The 26,659-nt window shown below is 49.3% G+C and overlaps 1 protein-coding gene, 1 long non-coding RNA gene and 1 pseudogene across 2 annotated transcripts; 2 read left to right on the top strand and 1 right to left on the bottom strand.

The window, feature by feature from the left end:
* The first annotated feature begins 392 nt into the window (after nt 1-392).
* On the top strand, nt 393-4,947 carry LOC135820798 (uncharacterized). Its single transcript, XM_065333842.1, has one exon. It carries the CDS (start codon nt 521-523, stop codon nt 3,758-3,760), a length of 3,240 nt encoding a protein of 1,079 aa, XP_065189914.1. The 5' UTR covers nt 393-520; the 3' UTR covers nt 3,761-4,947.
* Nucleotides 4,948-6,041: 1,094 nt separating this feature from the next.
* Nucleotides 6,042-26,243, top strand: LOC135820813 (uncharacterized). Its single transcript, XR_010554204.1, has 3 exons — nt 6,042-6,312; nt 17,029-17,118; nt 25,890-26,243. It is a non-coding gene; the product is annotated as an uncharacterized LOC135820813 (long non-coding RNA).
* LOC135821230 (putative uncharacterized protein DDB_G0271606) lies at nt 6,341-9,715 on the bottom strand (annotated as a pseudogene).
* Nucleotides 26,244-26,659: the final 416 nt, after the last annotated feature.

Here is a 26,659-nt window from a genome sequence, read left to right as displayed (position 1 = left end):
GACGCCATTTTGTTTTAACATGAATATCGCGGGTTCACCACGCGTAAAAAGTCTTTACTCACGTAAAAAGTCTTTACACGCTCCCTGCTACCAGCGCGGGTCTCGAACTCGGGACCTCATGATTCGCAGGCAGGCCTGCAAACCAATCGGCCATATGCGTTGGTCATTCTGAATCCCGAATATATTCGGGCTCAGCAGGTTTATCAGCACTCCGTAGATCTACACTGCTGGCAACTGAAATCCGATCCCTTGAGCGGTGCGCTCACATCGCGAAGACCCAACACAGGATCGGTAAAACTACGAAACAGAGACCGCTATAGAAAGTTGACGCACCGCTAAGGCAAGGGGTCGGATTTCAGTTGCCAGTTCTGTACTAGTGTTTGCAGTGCAGTTGTTGAGTTGATAGACCTCTTCTTTCAGAACGACGATCGTTGTTGCATGACTCTCAGGACTTGAACCAGTATTGCACTGTTCTTCCTATTAATATTGTCGTTGTGCGCCTGCCATCCTATTGTCTGGGATGAGCAAGGTTTCGTTGGCCTCCGTTATCATTTGCCTTCTGGAGGTGTGTGAAATGGGAACGGACATGCTCAAAGTCCTCTTCTTTCTCTTTCTCGTTCACCAACTGGTAGTGCGTAGCGATGGGCGCAGGCTCTCCTCGTACACTAGAACTACCGACACTACTAGTATCACACCGGTACCGGCGCCCGCTGTTGTTGTATCGCCTGACGAGCAAGCCAGTGATAGGACAACATGCCAACCCACTAGTAGTTTTACTCACGCTGAGCATCGTCCGACATTACCGACTAGCAAAGCTGCTGCAACGACGTGTGAGCATCAAGGGCATTCACTGCAACTGCCAAGTGCCGTGCACACGTTCGTCTGCCGTCTGAAGGATCGGTACGGCAATGCGAAGGTAAATCTAGGACGGGGCATGTCGAAGCGGCCACATCGCATGCCCCTAGACGATGTATTTGTAAACCTAGTGGTAGTACCCAGTGAAAACTTGGAGTGCTTGAATAATGAGGATGGGTCACTGACTGAAATACACAAGTGCAAACATGTGTTTGCGTCGGCAGCGGGCAAAGCGGAAAGCGTGCAACTTGCAGATGTGTTTGAAGGGGAGGCGACGTCGCAAGAAGAAGGAGATGTTGATAGGACTAGTAACGGTGTTGACGTAAATGAAGGCGAGTCTGTGCGTGTTTTGGCAGCTGCGTGCGGCGGAGCAGGTAAAACAACCATATTCCTACTGAAAGGACCTATGGAATGGGCACGGGGATTGATCTGGAGAAAGTTGGCCATTGTAGGCGCCGCAGCACTTCGCGAAGCCAGCGTTCGTCGCGCTAAGAACATAATTGAACTGTTTAAACTGGAGAGTTTTGGCATATCGGATCATGCTGATCAAAAGGCTATATCTGATTTCATTTATGAGAATGCGCAGCATATTGGTTTGATTTTTGACGGCCTAGATGAAACTAGGTTAGGCGAGTGCAGTGATTTTGTTCAGAACATTATTCGCGGTGAGGAACTGAAAGGCATTAACTTACTACTTACGTCGAGGCATTCATCTGAAGTTGCCAAGCTGTCGTCGGCATGCCCATTCGATCGGAGACTTGAGGTAGTCGGTTTCACCGAGGAGAAGGTTCGCGAGTACGTGCACAAAGTCCTGTCAGCGGAAAAAGCGGAAGCGTTGCTTGAAAGGCTTGGGGATAACCCGCAACTGGAATCGCTCATGCAAACGCCCTTCTTCACTGCGTCCATATGTGAAGTGTTTGACAAACGCGGTGAAATTGCCGAGTCTCTCTCTGGCATCATGCTCTCCCTTGTACTGCATATGATTCAACAGCGAAGCGGTGGATTTCATCGTGACTGGAATTCACTGCCACGCACTGTACAAGAAGATATCTTGGAACTGGGCCATTTTGCACTCATCACACTAGCCCAGAAGAAGATCATTTTCGAAGAGAAGGATTTTGAAGAACACGGCGTGTCTGAAAAGTCTAGGCTACTCGGTCTACTGGTTACATGCGATAGTGGCTCGTCGCTGCCATGTGTGGATCAGTGGCAGTTTAGCCATCTGTCCGTTCAGGAATATCTTGCTGCTCGCTATATCCTGTCCACGTGTCCCACAGCATCAGATATACACTGGCTAGTCAGTCATCTAGGTGCAAACACAGGTCATCTCAGCACCTTTTGGTGTCTGCTTGCATCTGAGCTTTCAGATGAGTCGACTGAAGCCCTTATCCGGTCCATTCTAATCTACGATGAGGACAATGTGGAGGGACACGTGGGAGAGAATGCATCGAAATGCCTTTCCGGGTTTCTGCGTTCCAGTGAGCATGATGTGTTACAGGTGACGGAAGATTTGTGTTCATTCCTTGATGAACCGGCTATGACCAGTCTTGCTGGAGTTCTCTTGCATGACCTTCTTCCAACTACCGTTAATGCAGTGGATGAAGTACAAGCAACCATGTCACAGCGCCTCAGTGCAAGCAACGAGGACTTTGTTCATGCCATGTTACGACTGTGGATACGCAAAGTACCGCGTGCCAGCATCCGAATGCTGAGCAAGGCTCTTGAGTCTATCCACCCGGAACTCGCGCAAAGGCTTCGCTCTTCCGATATGAACCACTTTGATTACCACATTGACATTGAGGAGTGTGTGCCATGGTACGTGAACAGCGACCAACTTCTTCTTGCCTTCCGGGTTTTCACGGAGAGTCGGGCCCCAGGCAGGCAAGCAGATCGAGGGCCATCACCCAGTTTGGAATGCTATTTCGCAAAGCGCCATAATCTCGATTTGACAGGCTGTACACTAACAACACCCGACTGTTATACAGTCGGTATGGTACTAAGAGTACATAGCAGTATGATCGAGAAGTTCGGTATTTACTATTGTTTCATAGGAGACAGTGGTTATCAACAGCTCTCTCTTGGCTTAGCAGAATGTGATCACTTGAAGGTACTCAAAGTCGGTGAGAACTTGTTAACTGATCTACACGCTGCACACCTTGCACATGTCATTCAACGCAACAGCAACTACTTACAGAAGCTGCATCTCGACGGAAACAACTTCTCCAGCGCTGGTGTGGCTGAGCTACACCATGCAATAGGGAATTGTGCTAACCTCCATGTTCTACGGTCTGGTGGTGAGGAATGTGTGGATGTGGTTACCTATATCACCAGCTTTGCTCACATTCTACAGGCCTGTACTCAGTTAGTTAGATTGTACCTCTCCCACTTCAAACTAGGCGATAAAGGTCTCACAGTGCTTGCCCCATACCTGCATAAGCTGCAATTGCGTGTACTAGAGCTGGCTGATGTTGGACTAACAGCAACCAGTGCACCAACAGTCAACACCATCCTTGCTTCTCAGTGTCAATCTCTAGAGTATCTCTATCTTGATGGTAATAACCTAACAGATTCATTTCTTCTGGCCGTTGCTGATACTCTATGTCAGTGTAGGCATGTTACCGTTGTGCGCCTGAACAACACTGGTCTGACATCATCTAGTCTGGCTACACTGGCTACTATAGTACTCAATATGGGTGGTGTTGAGTATCTATACCTACGGGACAATGACTTCAGTCAAGGTGATGCCGCCGCTGCTGCCGATCAGCTCAGAGTAGCACTAGTGGAGAGTAGACACCAGACTAATAGGAGGTGTAACCTGTCCATGCCTGGTTGTCAGTCTGTACACGGGAGAATACAGGCAGTGCTTGATGCCATCAGTTATGAATATCTGCTCGTTGAAATTTGATCGGGACTGAACCCTGGGTCGAGTTTTTGTTCCATCATGCGTACCCATGCTTATGCCGTGTGCCCATGCTTTTGCTGTATACCCATGCTTTTGCTGTATACTAGTAGATCTACCCATGCTTATGCTGTATACCCATGCTTATGCTGTATGCCCATGCTTATGCTGTATACCCATGCTTATGCTGTATACCTATGCTTATGCTGTGTGCTCTACACATGTACATGTTGTACCTATGCTTATGCTGTGTGCACTACACATTCATGTGCTAATCGCATCTGTACATCATACTGCAGTGTAGATATTGAGAAGTAGTAATCTCACACCTGGTGACTGATAAAGAGTATTATTTTCATCACTGCATTTTCTCTACATTATGTCTTGAACACCGTGTGTATAATACTTTCCAACTCTATGTGCTGTATATACTAGATTTGACCCATTTCTTTTCCCAACGACTTGCAACCGGTTGTCACGACATTGCCAGCTTTGTTCACTACCATTTACATACAACCCATACTGTTCAGTTTACGGGTTTTTGGTTTATTACAGTTTTTGTGTTGATGCCAATTTTGGCTTAATTCCAGCTTTTGTGTTGATTTCAGTTTCGTGTTGAACCGAATTTTTGGGTTTTATTCCAGTTTTGGTTTGGTTTGATTCCAGTTTTTTTGTAGATTCCCATCTGTTGTTGGTTTTGATTCCAGTTTTGTTTTTTTCTGATTTGGGTTTTATTCTGGTTTTATTCCAGTTTTCGTTTTTTTTCTAGCTTTTGTTTAATTCTAGTTTTGGTTTGAACGTACCCGTACTGTTGTGTACTGGGAACGTCAGTCGTTAAGAACATTCTTACGAGTTTGTTCCGTCGACAAATATTTCTCTCTTTTGATTACCGGAATTATGTACCTGTGTCGTTTCATGGCGAAACGCGAAACATCGTAAATTGCCGCTCCCCGCACCTGAACCAGGCGTTGTAAACTTGTAGTTATTTGCATATACCTCCCTGGACCGGTCGGCCATGTTGAAGTACCATGTGATTTGTTTTTGAACTTTCAAAACAGTTTAGAAATACGCAACCCTGACTGCCGTCTTCTTCTTTTGCACTTTTACTCTGCTAGCCTGGGCATTTTCCTAATTCCTTCCGTTTTCCAATTCACACTGTGAATAATTTTGAATAATAACACAGTATATGAATACTCATTATGTGCTTGTCCGTGTCAGGGTGGGTTTTTCTATACGTCTGTGTGTTTCGAGGGGGGGGGGGGGGGGAGACTGAGAGAGGGTGTACACGTGTGTGTTGACTGTTGGGGGGGGGGGGGGTGCATAATTATGTGTGTGTGGGGGGGGGGGGGGGGTGCGTGCGTGAAACGAGAGCTGTAGTACTGTGCATGAGCGGGGTGGGTGTGCGTGCGCATCCTGGAATCGTAGCGTCCAGGGAGACGCCACGAGACCAAAGTACCCGAAACGAAATACCTTTCGACTCTGTCCAGTGATGGCATATGCAAGCCGGTATAACTCGGCACTGCCCCCACAGGTGACTGAGATGGCAGCAGTGGAGAAAAGCCGGCGTCGTTATGTGTTAAAGTCACCAGTGTAGTCTCCCTGTGCACTGTGGCTACTTGCGGTTAAACATCAATACAGATGCTTGCAGATACATGTAGGTTGATCTGCATGGGGTGATGGGGGGGGGGGGGGGGGGTGCTGGTTAAGTCGTTTGGGCATGTGTACTTGGAAAAGTGAGAGGGGGGGGGGGGGGTAGGGTCGTGTGGGCATGTGTACTTGGAAAAGTGAGAGGGGGGAGGGAGAGAGAGAGAGAGGTAGCTTACAGGAATGTATTGTCGTGCATGGAATGGGGGAGAGGGTTTGGGGGTTGTTTGCAGCCAGTACTTGCAGATGGTGCTTACAACTATGTGCCCGGAATGGGCGGGGGGGGGGGGGGGTACTTACGGGTTTAGGGTGCACGAGTGCATGAGGGGGGGTTCAAAGTAGTACAATCAAACCTCTTTAGGACGAACTTCAAGGGACCGACGGTATTTGTTCGCAATAACGGGAGTTCTTCTTATCCGTATGTCTTACCCAGTGAATACACAGTGATGAATCCAATAGTGCTTGGAATTCTATTTCTTCTTAATCAAAAGTTTGTCTTATCAGTGTTCTTCTTAACGAGGTTTCTCTGTATCAACCTTCCAAATATATTCACTAAAATGTTTTTGAACTCAACAACCCCATTGCAAGTGACAGATTGTACCCTCCACCCCTACCCCCCCCCCCCCCCCCACATTACCCTTCCTGCGAGCCCCTCCCTACAACCCCCCTCCCCCTACCCCAACCAATGGCGGAGTGCGGAACAGACCAATGGCGGAGTGCGGAACATACCAATGGCGGAGTGCGGAACAGACCAATGGCGGAGTGCGGAACAGACCAATGGCGGAGTGCGGAACAGACCAATGCCGGAGTGCGGAACAGACCAATGGCGGAGTGAGGAACAGAACAATGGCGGAGTGCGGAGCAGACCAATGCTGGGATGTAGCACGTGGATCAACACGTCAAACGAAAATTAGGTGAGAGGTGATAAGCGATGAGTGTTCTTCATGTTGTTTTCACTTCTTCTTCTCCTCCTGCTCCTCCTGCTCCTTCTAATGCTGCTCCTGCTACTGCTTCTACTGCTTCTGCTGCTGCTACTGCTGCTATGGCTGTTACTTCTGCTTTTGCTGCTGCAACTGCTGCTGCTGCTGCTGCTGTTGCTATGGCTGCTGCTGCTGTTGCTGTTGCTGCTGCTGCCACCGCTGCTGCCACCGCTGCTGCCACCGCTGCTGCCCCCGCTGCTGCCACCACTGCTGCCCCCGCTGCTGCCACCGCTGCTGCTGCCGCTGTTGCTGTTGCTGTCACCGCTGTTGCTTTTGCTGCTGCCGTTGCTGTTGCTGCCGCCACCTCTGCTGCTTTTCCTGCTGCTGTGGCTGTTATTGCTGCTGCTGCTGTTGCTTTTGCTGTTGCTGTTGCTTTTGCTGCAGTTACTTCTTCCGTTTGTTGCTGCTGCCACCGCTGTTGCTTTTGCTGTTGCTGTTGCTTTTGCTGCTGTTACTGCTTTCGTTTGTTGCTGCTGCCATCGCTGTTGCTTTTGCTGCTGCTGCTTCTGTTGCTGCTGCTGTTGCTTTCTCTTGGCTGCTGCTTTTGCTGCTGTTGCCATTGCTGTTGCTGCTTTTGCTGCTGCTGTGGTTGCTGTTGCTGCTGCTGTTGTTGTTGTTGCTGCTGTTGCCGCTGCTTTTGCTGCTGCTGCTGCTGCCGCCGCTGTTGCTGCTGCTGTTGCTGCTTCTGTTGCTGTTCTTCTTCTTTTGCTGTTGCTGCTGCTTTTGCTGCTGCTGTGACTGCTGCGGCTGCTACCACCGCTGTTGCTTTTTCTGCTGCTGCTGCTGTTGTTGCTGTTGCTTTTGCTGCTGCTGTTGCTGCTGCTGCTGTTGCTGTTCCTGCTGCCACTACTGCTGCTGCGACTACCGCTGCTGCTGCTGATGCCACCACTGCTGTTTTTGTTGTTGCTGTTGCTGCTGCTGTTGGTGCTGTTTGCGCTGCTTTTGCTGCTGCTGTTGGTGCTGTTGCGGCTGCTGCTGTGGCTGCTGCTGTGGCTGCTGCTGCTGTTTCTGCCGTCACCACCGCTGTTGCTTTTGCTGTTGCTGCTGCTTTTGCTACTGTTACTGCTTCCGTTTGTTGCTGCTGCCATTGCTGTTGCTTTTGCTGCTGCTGCTTCTGTTGCTGCTGCTGCTGTTGCTTTTTCTTGGCTGCTGCTTTTGCTGCTGTTGCCATTGCTGTTGCTGCTTTTGCTGCTGCTGTTTTTGCTGCTGCTGCTTTTGCTGCTGCTGCTTTTGCTGCTGCTGTGGTTGCTGTTGCTGCTCCTGCTGTTGTTGTTGTTGCTGCTGTTGCCGCTGCTTTTACTGCTGCTGCTGCTGCTGCCGCCGCTGTTGCTGCTGCTGCTGTTGTTGCTGTTGCTTTTGCTGTTGCTTTTGCTGCTGCTGTTGCTGCTGCTGCTGTTGCTGTTCCTGCTGCCACTACTGCTGCTGCCACTACCGCTGCTGCTGCTGCCACCACTGCTGTTTTTGTTGTTGCTGTTGCTGCTGCTGTTGGTGCTGTTTGCGCTGCTTTTGCTGCTGCTGTTGGTGCTGTTGCGGCTGCTGCTGTGGCTGCTGCTGTGGCTGCTGCTGTGGCTGCTGCTGCTGCTGTTTCTGCCGTCACCACCGCTGTTGCTTTTGCTGTTGCTGCTGCTTTTGCTGCTGCTGCTGCTGTTGTTGCTTTTGCTGCTGCTGTTGTTGCTACTGTCGCTGCTGTTGCTGCTGTTGCTGCTGTTGCTGGTGCTGTTGTTGCTGCTGTTGTGGTTGCTGTTGCTGCTGCTGTTGCTGTTGCTGCTGCCACTACTCGGCAGCGGCTGCTGCCACTACCGCTGCTGCTTTTACTGCTGCTGCCACCACTGCTGCTTTTGTTGTTGCTGTTGCTGCTGCTGTTGGTGCTGTTGCCGCTGCAGTCGCTGCTGTGGCTGCTGCTGCTGTGGCTACTGCTGTGGCTGCTGGTGCTGCTGCTGTGGCTGCTGGTGCTGGTGCTGTTGCTGCTGCTGCTGTTGCTGCTTTGGCTGCTGTTGCTGCTGTGGCTGCTGCTGCTGTGGCTGCTGCTGCTGTGGCTGCTGGTGCTGCTGCTGCTGGTGTTGGTGCTGTTTCTGCTGCTGCCGTTGCTGCTGTTTCTGCCGTCCCCACCGCTGTTGCTTTTGCTGTTGCTGTTGCGGCTGCTTTTGCTGCTGCTGCTGCTGTTGTTGCTTTTGCTGCTGCTGTTGCTGCTGCTGTTGCTGCTGTTGCTGGTGCTGTTGTTGCTGCTGCTGTTGCTGTTGCTGCTGCCACTACTCGGCAGCGGCTGCTGGCACTACCGCTGCTGCTTTTACTGCTGCTGCCACCACTGCTGCTTTTGTTGTTGCTGTTGTTGCTGCTGTTGCTGTTGCTGCTGTTGCTGCTGTTGCTGCTGTTGCTGCTGTTGCTGCTGCTGCTGTTGCTGCTGCTGTTGCTCCTGCTGCTGTTGCTGCTGTGGCTGCTGTTGCTGCTGTTTTTGCCATTGCTGCTGTTGCTGTTGCTGCTGCTCAGTGTTGCTGTTGCTGCTGTTGCTGCTGCTGCTGGTGCTGTTGCTGCTGTTTCTGCCGTCACCATCGCTGTTGCGCTTTGATACTGCTGTTGCTGCTGTTGTTGCTGCTGCTGCAGTTGCTGCTGCTGCTGCTGCTGCTGTTGCTGTTGCTGCTGCTGCTGTTGCTGCTGCTGCTGCAGTTGCTGCTGCTGCAGTTGCTGCTGCTGCAGTTGCTGCTGCTGTTGCTGCTGTTGCTGTTGCTGCTGTTGCTTCTGCTGTTGCTGTTGCTGCTGTTGCTGCTGCAACGGTTGCAGTTGCTGCTGTTGCAGTTGCTGCTTCTGTTGCCGCTGCCGCCGCGCCCGCTGGCACCGCCGCTGCTTCTGAAGACGTTGCAGCTGCTGTTTTTGCTGCTGCTGTCGCTGTTGCTGCTTCTTCTACAGCCGCTCTTTCCCCTCCTATTGGTACTGCGGCTGTCGTCGACGTCGTTGTTGCCACCATTGTTTGTGTAGTAGTTGTTTTCAGGTCTTCTGTACTTGCACATGCATTGAAACACAGCCGGCCCACTATTGGGGAAATGCTGCTGCTCAGCGGCTGCCGCCTCCTTTGAATATGCTGCTGCCTCCACTGGGCTGTAGTGCAGGTGTTGCGGCTGCAGCCACCCCTAATGCTCAGTGTTGCTGCTGCTGCTGCCATTGCAGGCAATTGTTCACGTAGACGTCGTTGGTGGTATGGAGCATAGTGTACCAGTTTATGCTGTGTATGCCGCAATGCATTACAGCTGCGTATTGCCTCTAGTAAGAGAGCCGGGAACAAGTCCAGTCCGCTAATTGCTTACGTCAACATCATTTCTGTGTCAGCATCAGCAATGCCCATGCATCACATCATCCTCTGCATGTTGTATTATGATGTAATGCATTACGTAGCCATGCAAGAGCATGCGCGAGATACGCATCTCGCAGCTGCCTACTTTCATGCAGCATCCTTTAGATGTCGTGGTTCTTATGATTTGCCTACAATGGCCAAGTGAGAATATAATCCTATCGTAAACAACTACGTAACTTGTTTACCCCGAAACATGGTGTCAGAAGTAAACTAAATAAACGCCCTAGAATTGTCGCAGTAGCGCCACCGGTGCAAGAGGTAAAATGGCAGAAGCAGCCGGATTTACCCCGCCGTCGATGGATTGGCAAGCCGCAGATTTACCTGATGAATTCGAGCGGTTCCAACAATACTGCCTTCTAGTTTTCCAAGGGCCCTTTTCCGACAAGTCCGACAAGGAAAAGGTCGCCTATGTCATGCTATGGATCGGGAGAACTGGTGTTGATGCTTTCAATAGTTTCGAGTGGGATAATGCAAGCGACAAATCCAAAGTAGCTGCCGTCTTCAAGAAATTTAACAAGCATTTGCAGCCACGGGTAAATGCACGACTGGCTCGGTTTGAGCTTCAGAAATACCGCCAGCAACCCGACGAGTCTGTAGATGATTTCTTTGCGAGGTGTAAGAAGAAGACGTCCAAGTGCAAGTTCAGGGACGCTCAGGAGACTAACGATCGCCTGATAGAACAGCTAATCGTGGGGACGAAGCACTCGAAAGTGCAAGAACGCCTGCTGGAGGGTGGTAGTGATTTGACTCTGGACGAAGCGCTTGACAAGGCCCGTACTTATGAAGCAACACAGCGCCACATGGAGCAGCTGTCCACTGCCACCAGCAGCAGCCGTCTACCTGAAACGGTTCACGCCATTTCCAAATCTGTGGGACACGCAGACTGCGGCAAATGTGGACGAACCCACCACCCAAGCAAGTGCCCAGCGCACGGCTCCACCTGCAACAAATGCGGGAAGGCGAATCACTGGGCAAACGTATGCCGTTCGCAGGGGAGAGACGAGGCACATGGAAGGGGCCAGCAACGCGGACGCTGGCGCCAGAGGAGCCCCAGCCCGCGGGAGCGCTACCCCCAGAGGAGCCCCAGCCCACGGAGACGCTTCGACGCACTGCATTTCGACGCCGTCATCATCGACAGCGTCGAGCGTCACCAACCGCCACTAGAGCGAGAGGTGTTCGCGACCCTCAATGTCAGCCTGGACAACACCAACAGACCGGCCACCTTGAGAGCCAAGGTGGATACGGGCGCCCAGGGCAATATATTGCCGCTGAGAGTGTTCTGCCAAATGTTTCCCCAGCACGTCGGACCAAACGGATACCCAAAGCCGAAGTCCGTGAAGCCGTCAAGTACCACCCTCACAGCGTACGGCGGATCCAAGATAAAGCAATGCGGAACCCGTCCTATTCCGTGCTCTTACGATGGCAAGAGTCAACTCGCTGACTTCTACATCACGGACTGCCCTGGCACTGCTATCATCGGCCTCCCGACAGCGACAGCCCTGCAGTTAGTCACGCTGAACTGCGCTGTCCAGGAGAAGCCAGCGAGCATCCGAGACAAGGACGACCTGATGAAGCAATACCCGAAGTGCTTCGATGGCATTGGGAAATTCCCAGGCAAGTACCACATCACAGTGGACCCCAACGTCGTCCCGGTTGTACACCCTCCACGCCACCTCCACGCCATCGCACTGAGAGACGAGATCAAGACGGAGCTGGAGGACATGATCCAGAACGGCATCATCACCAAGATCCAGGAAGGCGAACCAACAGCATGGGTGAACAGCCTCGTGTTCCGCCTCAAAGACAATGGCAAGCTACGCCTGTGCCTAGACCCCAAGGACCTCAATCACGCCATCCTGCGAGAGCACCACGTGGTCTCCACCATTGAGGAGATCACCCCGAAGTTGAGAGGTGCCAAAGTGTTCTCGATCGTCGACGTCAAATGTGGGTACTGGAATGTGGAGCTCGACGACGAATCCAGTTACCTCACCACCTTCAACACACCATTCGGGCGCTACAGATTCCTTCGCATGCCATTCGGCCTCAAGATGTCGCAAGATGTCTTCCAAGCAAGGATAGACCAGACGTTCGAAGGGTGCTCAGGCGTCACCGGCATCGCAGACGACATCGTCACATACGGGACGTCAGACGAGGACCATGATCTCAACATGCACCAGATGATGGTTCGCTGCGAACAATCTGGTCTCAAGTTGAACCCAGACAAATGCCGCATCAAAGAGGACAAGATCAAGTTCTTCGGCATCATCTGCAGCGCTGACGGAATACAGCCCGACCCGAAGAAGGTCTCAGCGCTGAAGCAGATGGAGCACCCCGAGAACGAGGACGAGCTCCAGACGTTCCTCGGGCTAGTCACGTACATGAGCCCGTTCATACCGAATGCCAGCACACTGACCGCGCACCTGCGTGAGCTGACCAAGCCAGATACACCGTTCGCCTGGACAGACAGCCACCAGCGCACCTTCGACAAGGTCAAGGCCGCCATTTCGACAGAGGTAACGCTCAGTTACTTTGACCCAGGCAAGGCAACGACACTACAAGTCGACGCTTCCATGAAAGGTCTCGGCGCCACTCTGCTGCAGGACGACAAGCCTGTTGCATTCGCCAGCAAGAAGCTTACCGAGACGGAGTCTCGCTACGCCAATATTGAGCGTGAGCTCTTAGCTGTCGTATACGGGTGTGAAAGATTCCACACCTACCTATTCGGTCAGTCATTCACAGTAGAATCCGACCACAAGCCGCTGGAGTCAATCAAGCTCAAGCACCTCCGCGCAGCCCCGCCGCGTCTACAGCGCATGCTGCTGAAGCTGCAGCCGTACGACATGACCATCAAGTACCGCCCCGGAAAGGACATTCCGATCGCAGACGCGCTATCCCGACTGTCGCCAGAGGAAACAGAGCCAATTGAGGACCTCGACGTCAGTGTACACGCCGTGTTCCCGCAATTCAGCGATGCAGCGATGACGAGGATCCGCGAGGAGTCGGCTAAAGACGCCGAGATGTCAGCACTGAAGGAGATGATCTTCAGTGGCTGGCCATCAGAGAGGAGCGCGGTGCCGGCAATTCTGCTCCCGTACTGGAATTTCCGCGACGAGATGAGCACCGAGGACGGTCTCATCCTGAAGAGCAGTCGCGTCCTGATTCCCCCGCCAATGAGGGGGGAAATCCTCAGCAAGCTGCACGCCAGCCACCAAGGCATAGAGAAGACCAAGCTGCGAGCCAGAACGTCCGTCTTCTGGAAGGACATCAACAAGGATATCGAAGCAACTGTCTCATCTTGCACGACGTGCCAGCGCCACCAGAGCAGTCAAGCCAAGGAACCACTGATGCAGCCCGATATTCCGCCAAGGGCATGGCACACCTTAGGCACGGACCTGTTCTACCTCGGCGGGTCAGAATACCTCATTGCCGCCGACTACTACTCCAAGTACTTTATCACCCGGAAGCTGCCTGCCGGACAAGCGACCAGCAGAGCCATCATCCAGCACCTCAAGGAGATTTTCGGTGAGCACGGCATCCCAGCCGTGCTGAAGTCGGACAACGGGCCGCAATACAGCAGCCATCTGTTCGCGGAGTTTGCTGCCGAATATGGATTCCGCCACAGTACGTCGTCGCCACATCACCCGCAGAGTAACGGGTTTATCGAATCGCAAGTCAAGATCGCTAAGAGAGCTCTCGAGAAGGCAAGGGAGAGCGGGACCGACCCGCACTTAGCACTGCTGTGCATTCGCGCCACCCCAGTGTGCCAGGGCTTACCGTCGCCGGCCGAGATGCTGTTCGGTCGTCAGGTACAGGACAACCTGCCTCGCAAACACCAGCGCGACACTCGGGACGAGGCCATCCGACAGAAGCTCGAGGAACGGCAGGACCAGCAGAAAGTACACCATGACCAGCGAGCGCAGTCTCTCCGCCCCCTAGTTCCTGGTCAGCACGTCGGCATCCGCAGCCCGACCACGCACCTGTGGGAACCTGGTATCGTAACCCAGTCTGTCAACGGGCCACGGTCATACATGGTGCAGCCTGACCATGGGACAGAAGTGCGGCGCAACCGTACCCACCTCAGAGAGAGGCGGGTCCACTTCCCGCCGGATGCCAGTCTCGCAGGCCCTCAGCCGTCGAGTGACGTGCTGTCGCCGTGGAGCGACGTTAGCCAGTCTCAGCCGCCGTCACCGTGTGACGTCAGCCAGCCTGCTGAACCTGCCACCCAGCTGTATCGAACGCGGTCTGGCCGCGCAGTCGCACCCAGGTCAATCCTGGATGTGTAGGGCCAGAGAGGCCTCATGGACCTGTTCGCTTATGTCACAGTAGCTGAGGTGCCACTGTTATATTGTACATAGAGCTATTGTTGGATACTATGTCTCTGTATTGTTAGCACGCCGTCGTGTGCCATTCATGATTGTTACCTTGTACATAGAGCTATTGTTGGATGTTATGTTCTATATTGTGAACACGCCGTCATATACGTACGGTATGTTATGTAGGTTGTTAAACTCCTTTATGACGAAGGGGATGTTGTATTATGATGTAATGCATTACGTAGCCATGCAAGAGCATGCGCGAGATACGCATCTCGCAGCTGCCTACTTTCATGCAGCATCCTTTAGATGTCGTGGTTCTTATGATTTGCCTACAATGGCCAAGTGGGAATATAATCCTATCGTAAACAACTACGTAACTTGTTTACCCCGAAACACTGCACAGACTGATGACATAATTATTATATTATAATAATTTTATAATAGCTATAAAGAGAACAAATTCTGCTGTCATCGCCACACTACAACAAAGTCATGAAGGTTTACCAAAATCGATTTTCTTGTCACAATCATCAGTGGAAAGCCGTGACTGAAGAATAACCAAGCCAAATCAATAATTTATCTACATTCAATAATGTGTTACGAGAACAAAACAAAGTGCTAAAAATAGAATGAGGGAAGGTGAGACAATAGAAGTAAAGTGAGAGCTAAGTGCAACAGGGGTGAGGAACTAATTGCAACGCTAGAACTATGTAGTGAGACAAACAATCATGCTGTGCACCTACGAAAACAATCTTAACGCAACTACATGTTTCTTCTGCTTACAAAGATCAGGCTTATGCAAACGAATACAAACAGCCTCAAGTACTTTCAACTTACTAGCGTACCGTGCACGACAAAGAACAGAAAAACTAAAATCATCATACACCTGCAGACACTTAGGGTGAGACAACAGATGAAGAAAAACGGCAGACTTCTTACGATCACAATCACCATCCGATTCCTCGTCTCCACCAACCGCAACCTCGTCCCCCGTCTCATCTTCCAACTCATCCTCAGTGTCGTCCTCCGTGTCATTCTCCTCATCACCACCGATCGGTCCCAGGCTCGCTTCACGTTGCTGAACCGCTGTTCGTTGACTCCTCCTTTGATCTTGATGGTAATTTGTTACCATTGTTGTTGTTGTCATTGTTGTTGTTCCTGTTGTTGCTAAATCTTCTGTTCCCAGTGTCTTCACCGGTGCTTGACATCCAGTACTGTAATAATTCATTGAATAATTAGCCGTTGATCGTCTAGGTCTTTGAATGTTGATCGTATTTTTTTTCTCTGTTGAATTCCGTTTCCTTCAGCCTTCTTTCTTCTTGTTCATGTTCAGTGCTTACCTCATCCATATTTGCCCGTTCCAGCGACACCACAGACTCAGCCCCAGCACTGCCGATGGCAGATGCAGGTGGCGGTTCTGGGGGAGGCAACGGCAACGATGGCGATGGGGGCATCACCATGATCACCTCGCCGCAGCGTCTACTTTGGTCTTGAGCTGGATGTTGTTGTGGTGTACTTTCTTGTGTTGTTATGGTGCATTGTGTTATAACGTTAGTGACAATGTGCACATTATCCATCTCCACGGCTCTCGATACGGGTAATGGAGGCACTATTGCCGTCGACGGCAATTGTGCTAACGATGGCTCTGATCGAGGGTTCTTAGGTGGCCTGCCGCGTTTGGGTAGCTATTATAAAATTGTTGTCTCCGCGTCGATTAATTATAATAATTATGTCTTCCAGATTCTACAATGATCACACAGCAATGACGCAACCAAGTCCATTTCCGCCGTTGGAAAAGGACTTGGTTACAGCTTAGGGCTGCTGTGCCTGGACACCAGGCTCGCACGCGCGGCCAGGCACAGCGCGCATTAGTTCTTCCGCCTGTTTCTACGCAATATGGCATGCGTTCTATTTCTTTCCTGGCGGCAGACAGATGGAATGCTCTTCCCACTGACTGCCGTCAGGCCCCGTCTCTTACTCTGTATGTAAACATGGTAAAAATTCACCTAGGGTTCCCAGTAAAAAGGCAATGCCTGTTGGGACTCCCCTAGTAAAATAATAAAATCTACTACTACTACTACTACTCCTACTACGTCATTGCTGTGTGATCATTGTATTACTGGCTCTGTCCACTGGAGACATAGAGCACTATACGCAGCCTGAGGACCTTAGACACCTATCATCCAGGTTTCAGATGGGTATGTTCCTGTGTATGTTGAGCAGACTCTGTACATGTACCAGGGAGAGTGAAGCTCCCGTAATCCGGGCAGGTTGGGAACTTGGGATCGAGCACTGCGGGCCGTACCTAGGAATTGCCCGTACCTAGGAATTGCCCGTACCTAGGAATTGCCCGTACCTAGGAATTGCCCGTACCTAGACCTGCAACTAACTTGGAATTGCCCGCACATCAGAACTAACATGCTTACTGTATATGTATGCAAGCAAACGTTTTTTATGCTACTCAATAATTTTTGGGGCTGTTCTTTTCTTTGAAAAGCCAATCTTAGTGATCATCTAGATGGGTCAGACAGGTTCCCGGTAGACGAGCATGCCTGGATTACAATTTGTAGGGGCGTCCGGATTAGGGGCGTCCGGATTAGGGGCGTCCGGATTAGGGGCGTCCGGATTAGGGGCGTCCGGATCTGGGGCGTCCGGATCTGGGGCGTCCGGATCTGGGGCGTCCGGATCAGGGGCGTCCGGATCAGGGGCGTCCGGATTAGGGGAGTGACCGGGAGTCCGGATTAGGGGCGTCCAGATTAGGGGAGTCCGGATTAGGAGCGTCCGAATTAGTGGAGTCTGGATCAGAGGCGTGCATGGATTAGGGGAGTTTTACAGTACTGATAATAGCAAGTGTGTACATGACAAGTACCTATATGGCAAGTGTGTACATATACAAAATGTTCATGATTTTCACCTACAGTCTAGCACAGAGTGGCTGACAGTGTATGCATGTTCTTTCTCCGACTCCATTTCTCTCCTGTCTATCAGACACAGGCATCGAGTTGATGACGCGTCAACGCCTGTAACCAGCGATGGCATGCTGTACGTGTGCAGCGTCATTCACGACGCTATTTAAAGGTCAGTGCTGGTCGCAGCAACTCTGTGCTCTCTGCTCTTATGTGAGGTGCAGTTTGTCCGCATCATTGCACTTACTTGTCTGTCTGTCTGTCTGTCTGTCTGTCGGTCGGTCGGTCTGTCTGTCTGTCGGTCCGTCCGTCCGTCCGTCCGTCCGTCCGTCCGTCTGTCTCTCACTCTCTCTCTCGCTCTCTCTCTCTCTCTCTCTCTCTCTCTTTCTTTCTTTCTCTCTCTCTTTCTTTCTCTCTCCTCTCTCCCTTCGGCTATTTTCGGCCTGGGGATCTTTAGCCTAAAATCTGTTGTGGCCAAAATGTTGTGTTGCAAGGTTCAGCGTGACCGTGTATGCAGGCAGCAGCAGGACAGGCTGAAATTTTGATGCGCCGAAATGTGTTTTAGCCTTGGGAGGCCGAAATTTCAACGCACCGAAAATTTGTAGACTTAAAAGCTGTGTTCCCAACTGGCGCGTGGACGTGGTACGCTTGCGGTTCATGCGTGCCCAGACGCGCGCTCAGGCTTTCACAAAAACAGCAATTCGACTTATTTTTAGGGCGTGCAGACGCCTTCGAGTACTGATTTGTTGACCCCGCCAGTCAAAGTGACCAGCATGTACGCTGGTACGCGCCTGATACGCGCTGAAAGTTCCAACATGTTGGGACTTCCATTTCGGCGTGTTTCCGTACGCATGGCACCCCAAAAGCCAGAAAAATACGCACAAACCACGTGTACACGCGCCAGTTGTGAACACAGATTTACAGTACCCGGGGGGGGGGGGGGGTCATCAGGGGGGGGGGGGGGGGGGGGATCATCAGGGGGGGGGGGGGGGGGTCAGAAACATCCAAGTGTATATTGGATGAGTTACCCATTACCAATACTCTAATGCCTCGCTGGTGGATTTGTTCTACCCTCACCATTTAGGATCTACATCTGACGCCTGATCATGGGCTGGCTTCCCACAGAAGGAGAACATGTGATTCTTCACCTGCCCTGTAGAGAGATCCCGTATTAGTTGATGTATTTTATATTTTATTGGCCATCCGTAAGGCCATGGTAAGAATTATCTTTGATTCTCAAGTACGCGCGCACCGATTTTTGGTGGCGCACCGACGATTTTTTATATTTCTATGCATGCATATGCGCGCATGAAAACGGTGAATGCGAAAGGCATGAATCAGGGAGTAGTAAAATACCGGTATTTTTCTACTCCCTGGCCTGAACATGTGTCATGTGACCATGCACATATGTGTGATCCGGATATCCCTATCTTTGGAAATAAAAACATTGTGGGAAATAAAATAAAAAATCGCTCGCTCACACCGATTTTCACAGGTTCATGACCTGAGAATCAACTTTATTTTTTTACCATGGCCTAAATACCGATATTTATTTAGAAACGAAAACTAGTCATTTTTTTTGATTCTCAAGTACGCGCGCACCGATTTTTGGTGGCGCACCGACGATTTTTTATATTTCTATGCATGCATATGCGCGCATGAAAACGGTGAATGCGAAAGGCATGAATCAGGGAGTAGTAAAATACCGGTATTTTTCTACTCCCTGGCCTGAACATGTGTCATGTGACCATGCACATATGTGTGATCCGGATATCCCTATCTTTGGAAATAAAAACATTGTGGGAAATAAAATAAAAAATCGCTCGCTCACACCGATTTTCACAGGTTCATGACCTGAGAATCAACTTTATTTTTTTACCATGGCCTAAATACCGATATTTATTTAGAAACGAAAACTAGTCCCCTCCCTGAGAAACGAACACATACTGAAGTACAAACGATGCATAGTATCGATCTTTTTTTCTTTTTTTCTGGACGTGCCCACACATAAAAACTGTGCATCGATATTTTTTCGAGAAACGAACACGCGCTCAACCCCCTCCCCCCGAAACGACTAGTTTTCGTTTCCAAACGAGAGAGCTTGGAAGCTCAGGGCCCTACGCTATGCTTTTTTGCCTTGATGACCTAGACAAAAAAAAGCATAGGGATGTTATAAATTCTTTAAAAATTCCTTTTTTTAAGACATAACCTGGGATTCGAACCCGCACTATCGCGCCCTGCATGCATCCCCCGGTCTTTAAAAAATTCCTTTTTTAAGACATAACCTGGGATTCGAACCCGCACTATCGCACCCTGCATGCATCCCCCGATACACTTCGCATAAATACTAATTCTTCCAAGTTGCTTCACATTATGATCTTGCATTTGAAAGCCCTATTTGAATATGCATTGTGGCCAGCCGTCTTTGATGGTACGGTACGGAAGGGATAGGTACGGGAGAGGTACGATCGAGGGTAATACGACACCGTCTCCCGTACCGTACCATCAAACACAGCTGGCCACATACAGCTGCCCGCAATATTCAAATAGGGCTTTCAAACGCAAGATCATAACGTGAAGCAACTTGGAAGAATGAGTATGAATGCGAAGTGTATGGGGGAATGCATGTAGGGCGATAGTGCGGGTTCGAATCCCAGGATATGCCTGAAAAATAGGAGAATTGAAAAATTTATAACATCCCTATGATTTTTTGCCGTCAGATACGGGATAGCGCCAGGCGTGACACAAACAAACAAACAAACACACAAACAAACAAATACCAAACGAGAGAGCTTGGAAGCTCAGGGCCCTGCGCTATGCTTTGTTGCCTAGCTCATCGTGCATGTTGTTAGAACTGGTGGAAATGCTTTTTCCTTTGATTAGCTTCATCATTGTATTGCCAAAACGTTTCAATGAGATACTGAAGTAACGTCTTCTGCATAGCTTCGGGACCGGCGCTGACTCTGCCTATCACGGGCGTTCTGCAGTCGATGACGTTTCCTGGGACCGGCGCTGACTCTGCCGATCACGGGCGTTTATCTTCTTATTATTATTATACTGGCGGCAACCAACATCCATTCTGATTGCATTTACTCGTCTCCCTACTTCGTATTTCTTTCCAGAAAATCTCCCCATACAGCAGGGAGTCGTTTACATAATATGACTCCCTGCTCTACATCTACATGACTGTATAATTATACGTTATAGTTATTATGCTATCCGCCTACATGCGATTCCCGGGCAGGTCGACAGGCGGCCCAGCCAGCCTGCTAATGGGATCTCGGCCTCGCACACAAATCCACACAAAATGTTACTGCACTGAATGCATTCCCCCGATACACTTCGCATATATACTAATGTCTTATTCTCTTGATGGTACCGTACTCTTGATGGTACGGGACAGGTACGGGATAGCGCCAGGCATGTCGATGGCACAAACACACAAAAATATTGTGGCGAGCTGTCTTTGCTGGTACGGTACAGTATGGGACAGATACGGGATAGCGCCAGGCGTGACACAAACAAACAAACAAACAAACAAACAAACAAACACCAAACGAGAGAGCTTGGAAGCTCAGGGCCCTACGCTATGCTTTTTTGCCTTGATGACCTAGACAAAAAAAAAGCATAGGGATGTTATAAATTCTTTAAAAAATTCCTTTTTTTTAGACATAACCTGGGATTCGAACCCGCACTATCGCGCGCCCTGCATTCATCCCCCGATGCACTTCGCATACATACTAATTCTTCCAAGTTGTTTCACATTGTGATCTTGCATTTGAAAGCCCTATTTGAGTTATATGCATTGTGGCCAGTCGTCTTTGATGGCACGGTACGGTAGGGGATAGGGACGGGACAGGTACGATCGAGGGTAATACGACACCGTCTCCCGTACCGTACCATCAAACACAGCTGGCCACATACAGCTTCCCGCAATATTCAAATAGGGCTTTCAAACGCAAGATAATAACGTAACGCAACTTGGAAGAATGGGTATGAATGCGAAGTGTATGGGGGAATGCATGTAGGGCGATAGTGCGGGTTCGAATCCCAGGATATGCCTGAAAAAAAGGAGAATTGAAAAATTTATAACATCCTATGCTTTTTTGCCGTCAGATACGGATAGCGCCAGGCGTGACACAAACAAACAAACACACAAACAAACACCAAATTAAAGCTGTGTGGACCCTGGCTAGCGCCAGACGTTACTGAAGTAACGTCTTCTGCATAGCTACGGGAATTAAAGCTGTGTGGACCCTGGCTAGCGCCAGACGTTACTGAAGTAACGTCTTCTGCATAGCTACGGGAATTAAAGCTGTGTGGACCCTGGCTAGCGCCAGACGTTGAAGTAACGTCTTCTGTATAGCTACGGGAATAAAGATATTTATTCCCGTAGCTATACAGAAGACGTTACTTCAGTAACGTCTGGCGCTAGCCAGGGTCCACACAGCTTTAATTTGGTATTTGTGTGTTTGTTTGTTTGTTTGTTTGTGTCACGCCTGGCGCTATCCCGTATCTGTCCCGTACCGTACCGTACCATCAAACACAGCTGGCCACATACAGCTGGCCGCAATATTCAAATAGGGCTTTCAAACGCAAGATCATAACGTGAAGCAACTTGGAAGAATGGGTATGAATGCGAAGTGTATGGGGGAATGCATGTAGGGCGATAGTGCGGGTTCGAATCCCAGGATATGCCTGGAAAAAATAGGAGAATTGAAAAATTTATAACATTCCTATGCTTTTTTTGCCGTCATCAAGGTGGTAGACGGTGTCGTATTACCCTCGATCGTACCTGTCCCGTACCTATACCGTACCGTACCATCAAAGACGGCTGGCCACAATGCATATTCAAATAGGGCTTTCAAATGCAAGATCATAACGTGAAGCACCTTGGAAGAATTAGTATGTATGCAAAGTGTATCGGGGGATGCATGCAGGGCGCGCGATAGTGCGGGTTCGAATCCCAGGTTATGTCTTAAAAAAAAGGAATTTTTTAAAGAATTTATAACATCCCTATGCTTTTTTTTGTCCAGGTCATCAAGGCAAAAAAGCATAGCGTAGGGCCCTGAGCTTCCAAGCTCTCTCGTTTACGGATGGCATCTTTTTAGGGTGCTGAAATAGAAAGGAATGGCATTTTAACCTACATGTTCATGTACACTGGAGATTGGATTTATCGACCTTGGTAACGACAAAACGAGTTAAGCGACAAAATTATGTTGCCGGATTTAGTGACAGATCGAATTTAGTGACATTTTGCTTTCTCCCGATGGCGATGGAGTGTCGTTACATCCAATCTCCGCTGTACTACATGTACATGTATAATGCTAGTTATTATTATTATTATTATTTAGAAAAGAGAAGAAACACATGAGAACGAGTTATGCAGCAACTATCCGTGGATAGTTGCTGCATAACTCGTTCTCATGTGTTTCTTCTCTTTTTTACATTTTTTTACTGGCTCAGTATCCGAGTTTAAAGGGGAAGTGCATCGATTTTTCAAGTAGGGCTCAGATGAAAGACAATTGGATATCGGTTCCGATGGTATATCTCTCGTTTGCGTACGGCAAAGGAAACTTGCCATATCGCCGATTTCCTGATCCCGTTTCCATGGCGACTACAGGTGATGACGCACATTCTGCTTAGCTCCGTGAGAGAGAAGGTCGATCACTGCAGAATTGTGTCATTTTCAGTTGTCTTCTTGTATTCACGTCACGAAGTGAAAGAAGTACTGTGTTCAATGCTGTTAGTGCCGTGAACTGTTTATTAGTAGTCCTCTCCGTTGTGTACTGGAACGTGACACCGACAGGGGAAAGCTGGAGTGCGGAGACGTTAGCTGGCAAGCGAAAATCGTGACGAACCAAGTGCTGAAATCTTGGTTGGGACAAATCAAACATTCAGCATTTACCTCAACCAAGGACCATGCCGTTTGCTCTTTCCACTTCCTGAAGCTGGATGCGCTGCCTGCTGGAGACTCTCCTATCTCTCGTAACATCTTCTGAAGCCAGGTGAGACGACGAGTAGCGGAGATTAGCGAGCGAAATAATGTCGTATGTTTTGAAATTTTTGCTGAACAATTCTCAGGACAGATGGCGAATACCAAGCATCTTCTCCTAGTCTAGAGAAACCATTTCGTAGGCTACATTCCGCCTAGGGAAATGGCTGGGGAGGACACACTTGGAGGAGAACGAAGTAAGTGATCTTTATGTTGTTCTCTCAGTTTGGTATTGCAATCTTATGTTTGACGAATATACGGCATGGTGCATAGTTGGTCGTTGAGTGCCTGCATGTGCATGTATAAGTGTGTGCTGATAAACACTTCCTATGCAAGAATCTGACACTCATGCTCTCTTTCTTTCTTGCAGTATGTGCGCACGTGTGTGTGTGTGTGTGCGTGTGTGTGTGTGTGTGTGTGTGTGTGTGTGTGTGTGTGTGTGTGTGAGAGAGAGAGAGAGAGAGAGAGAGAGAGAGAGAGAGAGAGAGAGAGAGAGAGAGAGAGTGTGTGCAGGAGCAGCGTGGAGCATGCCAGTGTGATCGCTGTGGCCGTTGCTTTCTTAGCTGTGGCGTTCTTGCCCGTCACAAGTGTGTGGCTCAGCCTCCAACGACAGTGGGGCCGTGTTGTGGTGAATACTGTGTGTCCTGCGACCGCTGCTGAAGCTCTCCTCGGCCGTACGTCAGTCTCGTGGCAGATGACCCGAACTCTCATTTTGTGTGTGTGTGTGTGTGTGTGTGTGTGTGTGTGTGTGTGTGTGTGTGTGTGTGTGTCTGTGTGTGTGGTGTATGTATATATATGTGTGTTGCTCCCTACGTAGCCGGACCAACTCTTGTTTTTGTGTCCCGGGCGCCATGGGGCGGCGTTCTCCCATTCTCTCTCCACTGCCCCTCCGGGCGCACGTGGCTGTGACTCAACAGGGCAGGGCAAGTGTGTGTATGGCGCATGGTGTGTGTGGAATTTGTTCACCCACAACGTTGACGGAAAACCATGCTAGGTGTTGCTGGAATGTATGGAGTCTGCGAGCACTTACAATAACTTACGTCATGTCACAACAAAGAACGGTGCAGTGTTTGACCCTCGTGTAAACATGATGGTGATGGTACCTCACCTAAGCTACCCATGAAGCTAGAAAAAACATCAGGTCAACAGAATTGTACCAGAGGAAAGCATCTATTGCCCGAACTTCTTCATATGGAATGAACAATACCCTTCTCCATAGAGACAACATGCAGATGAAGTGTATGGACAAATAATATATAAATAGGCCATTCACTGAGGGCATGGAATAATCTCCACGTGTAGATTGGATAGACACATGCACGTCTGCAAGGAAAGCATTTGTTCATGGGTTAGTTCATGGGCTGATTGAGTTCACATGGACTAAGTTCATATGTGCCATCTCTCCTGAGATATGTTCAGCAAAATTTCAAAACATACGACATTATTTCGTTCGCTAATCTCCGCTACTCGTCGTCTCACCTGGCTTCAGAAGATGTTACGAGAGATAGGAGAGTCTCCAGCAGGCAGCGCATCCAGCTTCAGGAAGTGGAAAGAGCAAACGGCATGGTCCTTGGTTGAGGTAAATGCTGAATGTTTGATTTGTCCCAACCAAGATTTCAGCACTTGGTTCGTCACGATTTTCGCTTGCCAGCTAACGTCTCCGCACTCCAGCTTTCCCCTGTCGGTGTCACGTCCCAGTACACAACGGAGAGGACTACTAATAAACAGTTCACGGCACTAACAGCATTGAACACAGTACTTCTTTTCCTTCGTGAATACAAGAAGACAACTGAAAATGACACAATAGGGCTTGAAAGTGCTACGTCACAGCATAGCAACAATTTCAAAAATTCAAAAATTGGATCCACTTGGATCCAGTTTTTGTATGGATCCAAGCACATTTCAAGCCGTCTTACTCTCAGCAAGGTGATGTTACCAGTGAAACTGACTGATTTGGCTACTGGGGGCGGGGTTACAACTGGTGGCGAAATAAAAGTCACACCTGCATGCGACATGAGTGGGTTGCTATGCACCCACATACTTAGGCAATAGCAAAGTCACACCTTAGTGGATCCAAAAATAGAAATCTGATGTCAACTTACTACTCCCTGGCCGTTTTGACGTCATCACTTTCAAGCCCTATTCTGCAGTGATCGACCTTCTCTCTCACGGAGCTAAGCAGAATGTGCGTCATCACCTGTAGTCGCCATGGAAACGGGATCAGGAAATCGGCGATATGGCAAGTTTCCCTTGCCGTACGCAAGCGAGAGATATACCATCGGAACCGATATCCAATTGTCTTTCATCTGAGCCCTACTTGAAAAATCGATGCACTTCCCCTTTAAATTATTATTATTATTATTTAATAATAGCAATGAAAAGTATGAATGCCGCAGACATCACCACGCAACATGACAATTTGTTCAAGGTTTGGTTTTGTGTGTTTCCAAAATCGATTTTCACGTTGCGATCATCAGTGGAAATACGCAACTAAAGAGATCAAGGGAAAAACAAAGGTTAAAAATCCAAAGAAGTGTGACACATGACGGGTAACTTGTGGTAAGTATTACAAAAAGTGAGAACTAACTTTATTTTAGTTCTCACTTTTTGTAATACTTACCACAAGTTACCCGTCATGTGTCACACTTCTTTGGATTTTTAACCTTTGTTTTTCCCTTGATCTCTTTAGTTGCGTATTTCCACTGATGATCGCAACGTGAAAATCGATTTTGGAAACACACAAAACCAAACCTTGAACAAATTGTCATGTTGCGTGGTGATGTCTGCGGCATTCATACTTTTCATTGCTATTATTAAACTTTTATCTCCACGTAGATTATTTGTTTATTATTATTTATTCATATTATTTTTACTAGGGCAGTCCCCACAGACCCGGCCTATGGTCTTCTTACTAGTTCTCTCGTGTTCTGTCGTGTTCTGTGCTGTAGACCGTATCTGCGTCTATAGAGATAGCGCCGGAGCAAGCGACTCACCCACACCAGTTACCATGGCACTGTTTGCCGGGCGTGTTACTCTTCACGTCGGCGGCCAAGAATTCGTGGCTGGACGCTGATATCTTGTGTACATGTATGTGTAGTTGTGTACATGATGTCATGGAAACCGCTTTGCCACGGGTCCAGGCGATCCTGCCCGTGAGCTCATCTCATAATTATTTGTTTGACGGTTCCCTGAAGAGGTCAGCTATTTGTTCCAGGATTCCTTGTGCTGTGTGAGAGTGTGCCAGACTGTGAGTCGGTCTTTTGGAGGCGAACGTGACAGACTCCTCCTGCAGCTTCACGTTTAGGGGTCGTCCGTAATTATCGAACTTTTTTCACGAAACGAAATAATTTCGTTATGGGGTGGGAGGGGGTTGACCAATTTCGTTTCAGAAAACTTCGATACATGTACATAGCCATAGGAGAAGTAACACACTTGCGACTTTTGCTGTATATGCATGTGTATGTCAACAATTTTTACGTTCTGAGGGGAAGGGAGGGAGGGGTTGGGTCTAAACTAAAATAATTCGTTTGGTGAAAAAAGTTCGAAATTTACGGACGGCCCCTTAATGGTATTCATGATTGGACGATGGTATGGATGTGTGTTCAACAGGACACATGTGTGTTCAAAGGTATGGATGTGTGTTCAATGGTATGGATGGGTGTTCAATGCATGGTATGGATGTGTGTTCGATGCATGGTATGGATGTGTGTTCAATGGT

The sequence above is a fragment of the Sycon ciliatum genome, chromosome 7, assembly GCF_964019385.1.
Source record: "Sycon ciliatum chromosome 7, ocSycCili1.1, whole genome shotgun sequence".
In the NCBI taxonomy this organism is placed as follows: Eukaryota; Metazoa; Porifera; class Calcarea; order Leucosolenida; family Sycettidae; genus Sycon; species Sycon ciliatum.
The sequence above is the reverse complement of the archived record's forward strand: the minus strand, read 5'-3'. Positions and strand labels throughout refer to the sequence as shown.

Excerpts from the sequence above, each read along its gene's own strand:
- LOC135820798 (XM_065333842.1), top strand. The coding sequence starts at position 521 with ATGAGCAAGGTTTCGTTGGCCTCCGTTATCATTTGCCTTCTGGAGGTG.